The sequence below is a fragment of the Onychostoma macrolepis genome, chromosome 01 (genome assembly GCF_012432095.1).
Source record: "Onychostoma macrolepis isolate SWU-2019 chromosome 01, ASM1243209v1, whole genome shotgun sequence".
NCBI classification, from domain to species: Eukaryota; Metazoa; Chordata; class Actinopteri; order Cypriniformes; family Cyprinidae; genus Onychostoma; species Onychostoma macrolepis.
The window spans coordinates 26,159,575-26,176,018 of NC_081155.1; the positions used below are offsets into that span (position 1 = coordinate 26,159,575).

Consider the following 16,444-nt stretch of genomic DNA (forward strand, 5'->3'; position numbering starts at 1 on the left):
ATAAATTGTGTTTTGCTCAGAATAAGACAAACACACACACACACACACACACACACACACAAATGAATATTAAAATGTTTTTGTTTTAAATAAGCTAACTGCATGTCCTGTTTTTGAGAGACAGTTATATCAGTGAAGTTCTCTGTAAACCTTAGCTGTGTATGACTCAACACAGCTAAACACTGAATGATGCCAGGAAATGGCTGTTATTCATCCAAATCTTCAGTGTGTTGATAATAGTGAACAATGTACATTTCTGCAGTGTAAGTGAGTGAAAATGACAGGAATAATTCATCCATGTGTAATCTGTCTGTGATTTCTAACACTATAGAAATTTCAAGGTACTGTCTGACTTGCCTTTCCTGCAGGATACTCTTTCCCTCAAAACTGGTTGCCATTTTGTCAGGTGTGGAATATAGGCCAGACCCATTACAAGAAGCCATAAAACTCTCGTCTCCTCCAAAAGAAAGGAGCACAACAAAAGAGTGACTGAAGCTGCCATCTGGAAGAGATAAACAAACAGGCACACACACAAAAATACACATGCATGCACACACAGCATTAACCTTGCAAATTTTCATATTACTCATGTGGTGTGAGTCACACCACAAAAATGCAATGATTAAAGAAACAATTAATTATATTTAATGCGCACCATTAAAGTGTATTGAACATGCGCTTCTCAATAATTTCAAGCAAAATATTTTGCATTTTTGTACATACACACACTAAATAAAAAAATAAAATAAAAACCAATACATACATGGCAGTGCCTTGCTCTAGACTCTAGTCTACAAACCCTAATTGAACATAGTGACACCTGCTGGTCATTTTTATTTACTTCCACTTATGAAACAAAAAACTTTTATTTACTGTCGACATTTTTTGTGACTTACATCAGTCTTGGCCCTCTGCATGGCTATCGGCAGCTGTATCGGGTGCTGGACGGAAAATGTGATTCGACTGCGAATGTGATATTCTCTCTCATGCAACAGTTAAAACAGAACTTTAATTTTAAACACAATATTTACAATTTCTCCATTTTATTTCGCCAATGAAGCCAAGGCATAATTGGTAAACAGCTATTTTTCTCTGTGGCCTTCTTTTCTGAACGCACTGCGCATGCGCTGAAATTTCGTTGCCACCTATTAGGGCTTTAGGACTCCATTTGTTTTGATTGACAAAAATCAGTGCAAACCGTAGCATTCCTGATTGAAACAATGTTTTTAAAAGAATCTGTTGAGTGAATGACTCACTCACTCCGTAAAACAATTATGAACTGAAAAGATTAGAACTATATGCTACAAAGTGCAAGTGTTGACCTTTTTCTTAAGTGAAATAGTTAAAGATGCTGTGCTGAAGGTCTCAAGGTTGTACCTGTACAGATTGCTACCCTTTTACTAGTCATTTAACAATAAAAACGTTTGACATCATGGAAGAGCAAGATACAAAAAACATTGTTTGAAGAAAAAAAAAGAAAAGGTAAATTAACACAGAGAACAACTTCACATTAAAACAAGTGAACTGATATTTTGGAGACCAGGTGGTTTTATTTCTAATTTATTTATTTTTTTAAATGTTTTTCTTGTAATCTCGTTACCTCAAAATCAGAAAAGACAAAATCAAAACTGAGTGGCCAACCAAGCTAATGTAGTTTATGGACACGTTTAAATGCTGTGCATATATATACACAAAGAAAATCATTTCACTCCAGTACCCCTGTGTATGGACGGGGAACTTCACATTTTCACAAACTTGTTCTTAACTGAATGAAATGGTCTTGATTTTCCTGTGGATAATGAGGCACGCAATGTGTTGAGGCATGAACAGAAACAAGAAAAAAAATGACCAAACAAAAAGTTAAATAGACCCCCCCCCACTGGTTATACACAAGAATGCGCAAGCAGTAATTTTACAGTATCAACATGATGGAAAGAAATTTCACACAGCCTCACTCTTATTAAACCAACTCATAACGAAGTCTTTCCATTTTTAATCTCTAGTTTCTTTTTTGATGCATTTAAGGAAAAAATGCTATTTACAAAATCATACTTCTGACACCATGAAGATTCAATAACTGGAGCTAGTTTTCTTTGTAATTTATGCATTACCCTTTCATTTCAATGTTAGCAAAAGAAAAAAGTAAGTAATATTTACAAGGGAAAACTCCAAATCTTAATTACTCGTAGCAGTGGCCAATGTGCATGTTTGCTGTATTCCGTTCCAACTAAAGAAGCAGATGTGTCAATTTCTTCAAATGGTTGAATATGCACTACTAATGCACACACACACACACACACAGCAAAGTAAATGGAATTTGTTGATTCAGAGTTGTTGGTGTAAAGCAGAGTCGCCGTGGCAACAGATAAAGTTAAACAGCGCTCAGGTCCCTCCCTACGGGATCTCACATTGGGCGGAGAAGAGTTCAGTCTCATATGAGATTGCTTTCATTTAATCCACTTTGACCACGCTGTAGATCTTAGTGACAAACCAAAAGCAGGCAAAGAATCCAATTGTACCTGGAGGCAAAAAAACCCACAAGAGATCCAGATTAAGAAAACACTACACAATATTACATGAAGCATTACTGTTTTTTTTCTGCAGTCAAAACAGCACACGAAGACTGTCTACAAACATCATATGTTTGGAACAAAACTTCCCACATTTTTACCCACCATTATATCCATCTCAATAACTATTGTTTTTATTAAAGAACAAAGTTCTTCAACTTTCTGGAATCATTAATGTTTAATAAATTCTGGTTAATTCGTTTAAATGTATTGATACTTCCACTTTCCGTTAAAAAAGTCTGAAAATAAGCAATGTTTTCATGTACTCTACACACATACAGACCTGTGAAGAGGAAGAAGATGAGTGCCATGATCATGGTGTAGCCGAAGTAAAGAATGGTGCTGGCGAGTCCACTGATCTGCAGCTTAGAGAAGAAGTAATGGATGGCATAGACCAGGAAATAAACAGCGGTGAATCCGCTGGTGAGGAAGGAGCGCCACTGCCAGTGATAGTCCTGAGAGACGGCATATACACAAAACAAATGAAGAAAGAAAAAAAGAAAAGAAAAAAAAGAGACAGACATGATTCTCCAAAATATGCATACTGTCACACGTGTATATGTAATGTGGATTTTGCTGTGTGTACTCTTACCTCAGCACACAGGTGGAAGTAGCAGAGGAGGATGGTGGCCTCAGAGCAGGTGATGACCAGGATGATGAAGACCAGGAAGAGGAAGCCAAACATATAGTACATCTGATGAGACCTGCAATATCAATGGTTTACACAATAACAGTGTTTTTCAAGAGGTTTGATTTCATTTGAGTTCGAAACCTAAACTTTATAATTTGCTTTTGTAATCATTGGAATCATAGGAACAATCAGCACTAACCAAATGCTGTTCAGGATGAAGAACAGCTGGATGAAGATGCAGCCGAATGGTAGGATTCCACCCATGACGATGCCAGGAAGAGGTTTGGTGTAGAAGGACTGCTCTGGAATCTGTCTGGGTATCTGATTGGTCCGCACAGGATGTTCAATGCCCTGAAATTGAACCAAAATTACACCCATATATAAGAAAGAGTATTGACTCCAGAAGTAAAAAAAAAAAAAAGAGCTTATGTGAAAAAGAGCTTACACTCTTCTTAAAACCGAAGTATGCTCCGATAAAGGTGAGGGGCACTGAGATACAGAACCACAGAGCCAGGATGGCCACCAGAGTGCCAAAGGGCATGGCAGCTGATGAACCCTCGCCCCATAAAATCAGATTCATTACGAAAAAATCAGCAAACACCACCCTGAAAAAGCATGTAAATGTATTATTCACAACAAGCCATATTTAAGCTACACGTCAACGCACAAGACTTGCGTTGTGCAAAATGGCCCAAATCTTCGAACTGACACATTGAACTGCTTAATGAAATGAAATTTAAATCCATTCAAATTTAATTTACCCACCCTGGACAGAGAAATGCTGTCAACAGAACATTGGTCTTCCACTTCTCCCCACCGAAGGCTGAAATAAGAGAGAGAGACCAGTTCACCTCACATTTCAACAAGGATACAAAAAAAAAAAACATTAAACCACAAAGAGAAAATGCAGTCAGTGTAATACATCATTATATCAGCCTCTTCAGTGAGATACTTAAAAAAAGTTATATTATTTGTAATGTTTTGTTTTTTCTTACTGACTTCAAAGCAGTTGTTGAAATTCATTAAACTCATTAACATTCTTTCAGTTACCACCTCAAGATTCTAACACTTAAAAACTGCCACATTCTTCATTATTATTATTTTTGGTCAAAAGAGAACAGTAACAATCTCCTCTTCAATTGTGGACAATATTAGATAAAAATGTATACTGCATACACACAAAGACGATTAACAAAAATGAACAAAAAAAGTATACATTATTTCACATTTAACATTTTGTGTTTAACATAGTATTTTATTAGATTTTTAGAGCACCACATTAATGGTAATCTCATTTAGGGTTGCAATGCATGTCCTCTCTTCTGACTGATTCTGTGAGATGGCTGCACTATTGTGAGCCAAGCAATGAGAAGCATAGAAGTCATGAGGCACTGAGATGCTGCCTATGATTTACCACAATCCTGTGCATCAAGACTGGCGTTTGATGGACAAAAAAGCTGTTCTGACGATTGAAAGTAAATTCATAAATGTCCATTATGATTCAGTTTCTAATCAGAGAGGAAAAATTGAGAGAAGATCAAAGGGGAAAATTAAACATCTGTCATATGAACAATGTTAAAACAGAGCTCGGCAGATGGATCTACAACTGATATCATAGTAAATAGAAGAGTAAGCTCTCATTGTGTTCTGCACAAGCTGTAGAACACAAGTAAAGCAAAAAAGCAGCAGGGGTGTGTAGGCCTGCCCGTTCATGTAAAGGGCTCCTCTGACACTAATTAAATCTAACGAACTGCAGACAGCCCTAATGAAGGGAGGATCAGGGATCAAAGGTCAAACCTCTGCTGCGTACTTACATTTGTAGTAGCGGGCAGCCACATAACCAGCTGGAGTACCCAGGAGCACCCACAGCACCACTGCACACGTCATCAGAGCCCCACGATTAGCAGGAGACAGGAAACCCAAACAGGCAAAAACTACAGGGGGGGAAACATGTTGTAAAGTTAAGGGTTGCATGAATTTAGAATTTGACAAAATGTCAATCAAAAACTCAACAAAATCCTTCATATCGTATTTTAGATGTAGCAAATGCAAAACGGTACAGGTTCAAACATTATCTCAGCCATCAAAAAATAAAAATTAATGCAAGTAAAACTTTTAGCATATTTGGTAACTTTTTTTAACATTTACCATAAAAGTAATTTGTCCAAAAATCTGACTACATTTGTCAAAGTACATTACATAAGATGTCACACTCACATGACTGTTATTTTTTTTTTTTTATATACACCGCTATTTTTAAATAGTTGTTTTAATGCCTGCTTTTTAAAATATGTATATTTATGTCTAATTTTCACTACTAGCTAAACATTTGGGGTTGGTAAGATTTTTTTTCATGTTGAAAGGTCTCTTCTATTTACCAAGAATGCATTTATTTAATTAAATACACCATAAAAATAGTAATACTGTGAAATATTTTTTACAAATAATAAAACTTTCTATGTGAAATTCTGTGTAAGTAATTCGAAGCGGAATTTTCCGCAGTCTCCAGTGCCACATAATCCTTCAGAAATCTTTCTAATATGCTGATTTGCTGCTCAAGAAACTTTCCTTATTATCAATGTCTAAAACACTTTTTGCTGCATAATAGTGCTGCATAATAGTTTTTCTGAATACCAAGCATACCAATTCCATTTTTTAGGATTATTTGATCAAAGAACATTAAAACAATCTTATTGTTTACCATCACTTTTTATCTCCTTGCTAAATAAAAGTACTGTGTTCTTTAAAAATAAATAAATAAAATTTGACTGACCCATTTACAATGGTAGTGTACATTTATTTTACACATTTGTCTTTTTTATGCTGAAGACTAAACTAAGAAAAGTATGTTTTGATCTGGTACTCATCTTTTTCTATCAATCAGGGCTTGAATTTCCTTCTATTGCTCAGTAAACTTACAGAGAGTAACAAACGTCATGATGAAGATCTGAGTGCCAGAGCCCAGGAACACAGACAACAGCATGCCTTTCCTGGGAGGCCTGAAGACGTCTCCGTGAACAAGCTTCCAGCCAAATTCCTCCTGGGCATCCTCCTGGAAAATATGGAGTGGAAAAGCGAGGCTTTAACAATAGCAGGAGCTAACGGAACCCCGTTCAGGCGTGGGTTTGGGTCTACAGCCCAATTACAGCTAACAGAGATCAAAGGAAAGACGCCGGCTGCTGCTCAGACCAATGATACACTGTGTCACTCTTGCTCTGTCCTTAATGAGTATGATGTATGAGGACAGGGGAGGGGCCACATGGTGAAACACAGGAAAGAGAGAACACGTAAAAGCAACAGATGTGTGCATCACGCCTGACCCTGTCTGACCTCTAACCCCAGATGGGAAGGACAAAATATACAATTTATAAAGAGATCTGAATGCAAAGTGTGTATTTAGGGTGACTCATATCTAGGGTGAAGGCAGATGTGTGTGCACTTGTCTCTCCTCATCAGTGTGACCCTCATTGTTGGCAGTAGACAATCCAGACCACAAACACAAGTGACATACAGTGCATCAACACACATTCTATAAGTTACGCTCGTTATCTTACGAAGCAAACACTGCTATACTTTTATACAAACATGCAAACATAAAAATGGTCTTTTATGTGGTAGACAAAACTAGGCTTTACTAAAAACACACATACAGATGCAATATAAGGTCATAAGAGGACTTATCACATATATCAGACAGTGATATGTGACAGTTAAGCTGAACTCACCACAGAGTCCATCTGGTTGTATCTGGCGATGTCTTTATGGAGTGTTCGGAGCATAATCATAGCAACCATCCCCGAGAGGAAGAGTACGATGACCAAAGAGTTCATGATACTGGTGGCAGAAAACAAAACATCTTAGCTAAACATATTCGCTAAAATACATCATGGGTTTATTAAGATATGGACCCTGGGCCAAATGACACTCTCGGTCCCTGCAATCCAACTTTGGTGATTATCAAATCATCATCATCAATATTATTATTATTATTATTAATATAAATAAGACTTTTGTTTTATTATTTAAATTATAAAAATTTACCAAGAGAAATATATTACTGTATTAATTGTAATAAAACTATTGTATTGTAAATTAAAAATGAGTATAACAATTATTATTCAATGTATAGTTATATATACATTTTAATAATTGAAAACGATAAAGAAACATATTCCTTCAGCAATAATACCATTTACTTTTACACTACTAGTACTGTATGAATACAATTAATTTAATAAAACTATAGAACATAAGTATTTAATAAGAATAATAACAAATTAATGTGGTTACAAAACAACAGGAATATTACTGATATTAATTAGTATAAATAGTATTTTTTGTATTTGGCAGGAAACCACTGGGAGGCCTTAAAGCTTCTCCTTTATTGACAACAGATTTATAAATGGTCCTCATTACAAATTTGGGAAGATGGTTGGCATGTTGCGTTTTGAAATGCACATTCCAAGACACTGAACACACCATAGTCTGTAAAAAAGATGGACGACGCGTCTCCACTTCCTTCCACTATAGCAGTGATCCTCAAATTTGGCTCGCGAGATCCACTTTCCTGCAGAGTTTAGCTCCAACCCTGATCAAACTCACTTCCCTGTGATTTTCTAATGATCCTGAAGACACTGATTAGCATGCTCAGGTGTATTTGATTAGGGTTAGAGCTAAACTCTGCAAGAAAGTGGATCTCGCGAGCCAGATTTGAGTATCCCTGCACTATAGAAAAGTGAAGCCAAAACATTCACAGTATTTTTATTTATTTTTTTGTTCATAAAACATTCACAGTATGGCCACTGTCATCTTGCAAAAATGACGTAATTTGGAGCCAGAGTCTGCGCAGTAGTGTCGTGAGGTGGAGCCGCGGTATCAAAGTCCCGCCCAAACTCCCGCAGACCCAATCACAAGCTCACAATCATGACACCACACCCCATTTTTATAGCATCAAATAACAAATTAAAAGCAAACTTATTAGACAAATGAACACTTGAACATACATCAGCAAGCTAAGAATTACCTAAAATGACAGAAAACGTCTTTGGAAAAAATTTATTTGAAGTGTAATTTGATTATTTAGTTTGTCTCACGTCCCAGACTACATGGTGAGGGCGGGGTTTATGACCTATACTGAAGCCAGTCACCTCGGGGCGATCGAAACGTTCTGGCTTCACTTTTGAAGACTTGCACGAGCTGCTCATGTGTAAATGAACACAGTGTCATGCATAACTTTGCAACAATCAATGGTCAGTTATTGGCCAGCTGGTAACCATCACAGTTTCATACACAAGCCAAAGCCAACTAAATTTTTTACTTGCATTTGCTGATTGTGAATTGAGTTCTGTAGACAGCCACTAGATGGCACCACTATCTCATATAGTGTTGCTGGAAGCTATGGTATCCATTCATGGAATACATGGATTTTAAATATTTGTGGAAAAGATTTATTATTTTAATTTATGGACTTTACATGGGTCATACTTTAGTTTGCTGTAAAGCCCAAACCAATGTGGGCTTTGCAGTATAGTGCACCGCAAACGCATAGGGGAAGTTTATGAGAACGCATGCCCACTTTGAGTGTCATTTGGGACAGGTCCATGTGTGTGTGAGATATGTGCTCTCACCTAAACCACTGAATGTTGGTGTGTGGCATAGACTCAAGAATATAATCCCATCTAGAGGCCCAGCGAATCAGTTTGTCCTCCTGCAAACACCAAACCAGCAGTTATACACAAAAACCAAGAGCTTTGCGGAAATACTGATATAATAAATCGCTTTACAAGTGGGGTCTTGGTTAATAGAGGGACAGAGCATGGACACTTGCATATTGTATCAATTTCAATTGATTCATACATTGTAGGTCTGGTGTGTATTCCAGAAAGCAGGTTATGTGACATACCCGGGTATGTTTGAGGATAAGTGAGCGGATAACCTCAGCTTTCGGTTCCAAAATCGGCGGTTACTTTCAGGGTATGCAAGTAACCATAGCAACTTGCTCTCTGAAGATAACCTGCTCCGGAGCAGGTTATGTTCCAGGGTTAGTTCACTTCAGCGCTATCAGAGCATGTATGATCTACTGATGAGCCTTCAGTGTATATATATATATATATATATATTGCTATTTTAATGATAAAGCGCTAATATAAGTAATAAATAAGGTTTGCCTATATATTGCTCTAATATGGTTATTATATTTTATTGGCATATAACAGTTATCTGTATAAATTATAACACACTATTATGACAAGGTAATGTTTAATTTATTATATTAGCCTATATATATATATATATATATATATATATATATATATATATATATATAACATTTTATATCATCTCACACATGGATCGGCATTTTCTATAATGTATTTCTATAATAAAAATACATATCTGATATGACTTAATATATAATTAGCATCAAACAAACAATATAATTCTTATTCTCAAGGATTAAAGATTAAATGGAAAAAAAATTAAAATGATTGCAAAACCATCAATTGGGTGGCGATATGCACTAAGCATAAGGCCTACATGACCTCTGAACAGAAGAAGAAGAAAGAAGCAGTATGGCGCGCTTATTCTTAGCGTCCGTTTCCATAGTGACTCGTCGATTCGTCGCTCTGTTGAGAATGTCTTGAGTCTTAACCAGGAACATACTCTGAGTTGAATGAACTTACTCCCGGACGCATTTTTGGAACCACATACCTCGAGTAAGCAATGTTAGGAGTTAATCAACCGAAAGTTCAGGGTTTATCTGACGGTAAGTTAACCATGCTTTCTGGAATACACCCCTGGTCTATAACAACATGCATATAAACCCAAATGAACAATTACATGGTTTCTTATGATGATTAGATTGCAAAGCCTCTCAAATTATAATTTTAAATGTTATGATCATTTTATTTTTCATTTATCTAGTATAAGATGAACAATGACACTTTTAGCTGAACTTTAGCTTTGGTTGAAGTTCATGTAATACTGTATTTTTGCATATTTCACAAAACTGAGTTATATTTATTAGACAACAATTGGAAGATCCCCTGCAGGAAACCCCTGCTTTACAGAAAATGTGGCATGATACCAGTACGCCTCCTTGTGGAAAAACACAGAACAACACGAATGAAGAGGAAGAGAGATGCAAATGATTTAAGTTTATACATATAAACGTCTATAAAAAGATGAAAGACACTGATTCAGTTTAAAGAAATGTAAATTCACCCCAAAATGTAAATTCTGTCCAATTTGTCTTTCGTTGATCGTCAGTACATAAATAAAGGTATTTTAAACATGAAAATGAAACGTTTTCAGGATAAAAAAAAGCAGTGAGCAAATACCGGAAAACACTGTGCTTAATAAATGAAGAGAAGCAGAAATCATGATAACGATTAAAATATGATTCCTTGTGCAGCCCTATCTAAACAGAACCAACACTCAATCGACTGAAGCTGACGAATGACACTATTGTCTTTTAGAGCTGCTTTACAGCAGAATCTGAACTCTCCCCATAGTTGATTTTCCATAATTCATGCTGCTATTGTTTCTTACTTGTCAGACAAGCACACACGACTGCGTGTATGTGCTCTATATATGTGTGGTAAACAGTGATAATATGCAAATATTAAATTCTAAATTAAAATCTGTGAGTGTCTCTGTTCACAAAACTTGTTTTAAATGGCTTGATTTTCATGGATTACTTTTACTATGTCTTTATGTACTTTTTGAAGCTTGAAAATGTTGATTGGCTAGACTTTCAATAGACTAAAAAGATGATTTCACAGAAATGATGTTCCAAACATGAATGAAAGTCTAATGGGTTTGGAATGACATGTGGGTGAGTAAATGACATTCATTTAAGGTAAACAAACCCAAACATTGATGTTCATTTTAAGGTAAACAAACCCTTTAAGGTTGATATGGAAGTATCTTAATCACTGACCACAAACTTGACGGAGTAAGTGTAGGGAATCTTGACTTCTCCATTGAACTTGTTGCCCAGACTCATGGGAGGTCCTGTGCAGTCTGGTTTCTCCAAGTTGGTGTGCTTATAGCTTTAAAAAGAGACAAGAAACATAGTCCATATTTACATATTAAATCCAATATCCTATCATCATGCTTAATTTGACAATTAAATATTTAAATGTTTTTTGTTAGATCTTAATTGGCTAAATTGCACCCTTCTCTGCTGCCTTATTATTGGTTAGAAGAGCCTCAAATACCTTTTGGGCTCTAATTTAGCAGCAACCAGTCTGGCACCAGCAGCCTCGTTCTCCACCACGTGGTAATAAATGGTGATGTCCACATGGTTGAAGATGTAGAAGGTGTCTTTGTCATTGAAGTCAGCCTGCATGAAAATGAAACCACTGCGTGAACAATTTGCATTAAACAGAACAATCATATGGCCTGTGAAAAGTCTGCCAAGTGTTACTCACATTGACCACACAGGCATCTTTGGCCCGTCCCGTATCTGTGACATAGCAACCAATGGGGAAGCCTGGATTACAGAACTTCTGATTGTCCTCCACATCGTAACACCAGGTCACCGGCATATTATCGACAATCCTGAGAGAGTCAAATAAGTGATGAGAAGCTATGATTCGTTGTAGTGCTGTGTTACAGCACAGAGAGATACTGAGTGACTGCCTCACCAGTGGTGTTGGTAATTGAGGAGCATTCCCTTCTTGAGAAATTCCAGCTTGGCCTTATCCTCTGCTTTCTCTGTGTTGTAAGCTCTAAGACAGACACTGTGGCACTCCAAATTCTTCTTGAAGGAAAACTAGAAGAAAAACAAACAAACTCAGATTACAGAATAAAATGCTACAATAAAAAGAACATTTCAATAAAGACAGTCAGAGGCTGCTTATGACAGTGGCTTTTATCCAAGGTGATAATGTGAACACATGGGAAATAGGCAATAAGGTGCATTAGCACCATTTGCATTTAATATAGCTTCCATCCTTCTTAAGATAGACTCGTACAACTTTTGAATGTATGGATGAATGATGTCTATAAGAACAGTTGTTTCAGAAACAGGAGGCAATTTGCTTCTCACTCTTCTCTGCAACACTGCCGACTATGGTTTGATAATATTCAAATGATTTGACTGGCCTGGGCAGACATTTAAGTTCACATTGGTGCTTCAACTGTTCAGGTTTTATGAGCATGACACCAAATTTCTGGCATTTTAGCATTTGTGTCTGTGATTAAAGTTTTATCAGTTGCAGCTCTTTCATGGATGTTGGCTTTGTGAAGTTCTTGGTCGACAGTTTTTGTGGAAACAGGGTCTTCAAGGTGAATACTGAGGTTTCCTGTTTGCAGTAGTTCTGTGTTGTTTGGACACCTTTGTTTTCACCAACTACTCTTCTTCACTAGTGAAGTCTTGCCATGCTTTGTGTACACAGTAATAATCGTGTTTTTGCACTTAGAACACAAAAGAATTGGGCTGTTGCAAGCTTTCGTGATTTGTCCTTTTTAAAAGACAATCGCAACTTTTTCTCACAGCAGTCTACAGACTCTACACAAATTATATTAACCCCTATAATAATGGGTATTCACATTATTTATGTTGCACTCACTTTATCGGTTCATGCAAGGCATTGAACCCACGGCCTTGGCATTGCTAGTGCCAAGCTCTGAGCTACAAGAACATTGTGTAATATACCTTGTACGGGGATGGCTCGATTCTTTCTCCAAACAGAACCTGACCCAAGTTCTCAGATGGACGCTTCTCGGACTGATCAGCACAAAAATCAAACCTGAAAGAATAAAAAATAAGTAATAATCAGAAACAATCAAAACAATAATCAAAACAGCACTTCAAATACAGGTTTCTTGTTTAATAATTTATCAGGTGACATGATTAAATGTTTAAATTGAATGAAAAAGATGGTCAATATCCGATCAGCCTTTTCTTAATACAGTTGACTACTGGATGTGTGTGTATTACACATTACATTAAACAAACAACAAACATTCATGGACTACAGAGGGTTTTCTTGTATACTCTAAAATAATAGGAAGTGTACAGTTTGCAGCAAAGAGGCTTCTGTAACCTCTCAAGAGCTTCTCTGTGAGCATATTCTTACATATGTCTAGAAACCTTGATTTTGAAGCCTCAGAATTCAGTCTTAAAAGTATAGTTCATCCAAAAATTACAATTATTTCTTCTGTGGAACATAAAAGTAGATATTTTGAGAAATGTCTCAACGGGATTCCTTTTTACATACAATAGGAGTCAATGGCAACCAAAACCATTTGGTTACCCACATTTGTGACCCTGGACCACAAAACCAGTCATAAGTAGCACAGATATATTTGTAGCAATATCCAAAAAAATATACTGTATGGGTCAAAATTATCGATTTTTCTTTTATTAGGATATTAAGTAAAGATCATGTTCCATGAAGATATTCCTACCATAAATATATAAAAACTTAATTTTTGATTAGTAATATGCATTGCTAAGAACTTCATTTGGACAACTTTAAAGGTGATTTTCTCAATGTTTTGATTTTTTTGTACCCTCAGATTCCAGATTTTCAAATAGTTGTTTCTCAACCAAATACTGTCCGATTATTCAGCGTTCAGATGATGTATAAATCTTTTCAAAATATATTATTATGTGCTCCGCAGAAGAAAGAAATGTATACAGGTTTGGAACAACATGAGGGTGAGAACCATCCCTTTAATTGTAATATAATAAATAATATATATATATATATATATGGTGAGCAGAAAACCTTTGATAAATGGCTGGAAGCTCAGGAGTCACCAATTAAAACTCTGAAGAACAAGGAACCGCAAGTAGAAACAAAGATGACTGATTTTGTGATAATGATTAACCAACAGTACATTATTCCTTATACACACACAAATACATTATGGTTTTATTAAATACCAGAGACAAGGAGACTTCTGCCTAGTTTCCTTGAGCAAAACATTTTTACATTCGTTGTTTGCTTGTGCTGTTTTGGATGTATTTTATTAAAAGAAAACTGCCATATGTGTACTCATGTTAATTCAGATAGAACACCCTTGGGAGCTTGAGCACACAGTAAGCGCAAGGCAGATTAATAATGCAAAGCTTATGTCATATTGAATGTCTTGCAAGGAAGAGTAAGACATTCCTGCTTCCATTCGATTATACAGCGGGTGGTGTGACTGAAAGGCCTCTGTGTTAATATAATAGCACTCCCTCCTCAGTGTGCTGACCGTCTGAGCACAAGTCTCTACATTCAAACTTTCCTTCCCTCCCTCTCCAGCGTCTCTCCAGTGTATCCGCGACACCCTCGCTACATTTCATCCTCTTCAGGTTTTCCCTCGAAGAGTTACTAAAACTAGTTAACCATGCAAAAATCATAGCAATATTTTGAACACTAACTAAAATTCAAACAATTAAAAGTTGTTTTTGGTAATTGAAATAAAGCGGAAACAAAATTAAATCTTTATACTAGATGTAAATCTCAAAATACAAAAAATAAAAATGAGCAAATGAGAAATGAATAATAATAAAAAAAAAAAAAAAAACGCTGAACTACTAAAACCTCAATAAAAATAAACCCAAATAGATTTTTTTCAAAGAAAAAAAAAAAACTAATAAAAATTATAAAGGCATATAACAAAATGACCAAAACTAAAATAAAAAATAATGAATAGTAGTTATCAATAAAATTAACAGTATTAATAAATACTATAACATACAGTATAATTTATACTCACGCTGTGTACTCATAAGGCAAAACAGACTCCACAGAATCCAGCCTGTTCACAAACAGCTCAATTGTTGACTGTCAAAAAGAGAAGCATCAAAGGTTAAAAAGTGTCACTCTTTGAGGTTTATAATTACTCATGTGAGGGCATCTTAAAAAAAAAAAAACACTTTATTAATGATTAGAACAAAGGGCTTAGAAAAACAATTACAAAGTCCCCAACAAAAATGTCATAGTTACTACAGTTATTGTTACTATTGTAAAAAATGTTATATATATATATATATATATATATATATATATAAGTATATTTTAAACTGAGCAAAAAGGTTTCAGAAATTCTCTTAAAGATGATGGTAATTTTGCCACAGTTTCATGAAGTAATCGAGGATATTGTTCCACCCCCACGTGAGAATTTGGAAATAAGGGGGAAAACGTCACACCTGTTGAACAAGTTTACATGCGGCACCAACTACCTGCTACTCCCTCAGGTATAGAGATAAACAGATCATAGTAAACATATGATTACAGTACTCAAAAAATATGACGTCATGGCATCATTTTGAACTAGTCAACGGGATTTATCAGATTCATTCGCGAAACACTTTTATTCATAATGCACGTGAAGGTACTTTTAATTATTATTTGTTGTGCGCTCTCTGCTTTATCTCGGTAATATTACAACGAACATTGAATTAGGACTGAAGCTGTCAGTCCCTAACTTTATTCCCAACGTGTCCTTTAAGTTAGTGTTCTGTGTAACAAACATCGGTTTAGCAAATTAATACGTTATTTCATTTTTAAGGGAATTAAGTTATTCCTTTACAGTCAAGGTCCAGTTTGAGAGAGTGACATGTTAACGAAGAGAACATCAGGTTCACAGAACTGCAAAAGTCAGTTTAATAGAAACACAAAGTTTTTGAAAGGACGAAATGAGCAAGTTTAGCTGTTATCTTTATCAAGGTATCGGCGTTTCCACAACTGACACCCAGCGATAGCATTTCGAGCTAGCATCGCGCAGCATAGAGACCCCACTACAGAGAAACACGACACATCTTAACCATTTTAATGAACTCATTTATTATGAGCATGAATATGAACATTTACCTTGCAGTCTGGTACGTCGGTGTTTTTGTCGCTCTCTTCTTTCTCGCAGAAGCTAACCGGGGCCAATCCAGGAAGATAGAAACTCAACGCGTCCCGCAGCGACCCGCACACAAAAAGCAACAAAAATACAACACGGACACGGTGGAACACGACCATTTTGCCTCGACCGACTAGTTAAGGATTCGGTAGGAGTATTTACATGCGTGAAATGTAGATATGCGTGTCAGAATTCAGACATTGGTGATCTCGAAGCACAAGCACTAGCGAAACTGCTGCCTGCGTAGCAGCATCTGACTCCTCAGACACGTCACCCGTCACGAACAGCATGCTGGGATTGTGGTGGACTTCAACGCGGAAGACAACGGAAACATCTTTTACAAATCTTGAAAATGATGTCCTTTTTAAGTTAAAACTATTTGAATCTCAAT

The 16,444-nt window shown here is 36.2% G+C and overlaps 1 protein-coding gene across 1 annotated transcript; it reads right to left on the bottom strand.

Moving 5' to 3' along the window:
* Positions 1-1,544: 1,544 nt before the first annotated feature.
* tm9sf2 (transmembrane 9 superfamily member 2) lies at positions 1,545-16,339 on the bottom strand. Its single transcript, XM_058758217.1, has 17 exons — positions 16,017-16,339; positions 14,920-14,987; positions 12,863-12,956; positions 11,850-11,977; positions 11,634-11,763; positions 11,421-11,545; positions 11,141-11,252; positions 8,829-8,908; positions 6,927-7,035; positions 6,121-6,253; positions 5,016-5,135; positions 3,967-4,024; positions 3,647-3,806; positions 3,401-3,552; positions 3,163-3,274; positions 2,854-3,025; positions 1,545-2,519 (listed from the first exon to the last, which is right to left on the bottom strand). Exons 1-17 carry the CDS (start codon positions 16,170-16,172, stop codon positions 2,452-2,454), a joined length of 1,977 nt encoding a protein of 658 aa, XP_058614200.1. The 5' UTR covers positions 16,173-16,339; the 3' UTR covers positions 1,545-2,451.
* Positions 16,340-16,444: the final 105 nt, after the last annotated feature.

What these genes read in the sequence shown, in the direction of transcription:
- tm9sf2 (XM_058758217.1), bottom strand. Translation starts at nt 16,172, where the DNA reads ATGGTCGTGTTCCACCGTGTCCGTGTTGTATTTTTGTTGCTTTTTGTG. An exon ending in AAGATGCCTGTGTGGTCAAT is followed by an intron (nt 11,546 to 11,633) that starts GTGAGTAACACT and finishes ATTTTCATGCAG; the next exon opens with GCTGACTTCAATGACAAAGA. An exon ending in ACAACCAGATGGACTCTGTG is followed by an intron (nt 6,254 to 6,926) that starts GTGAGTTCAGCT and finishes CATATTTTCCAG; the next exon opens with GAGGATGCCCAGGAGGAATT.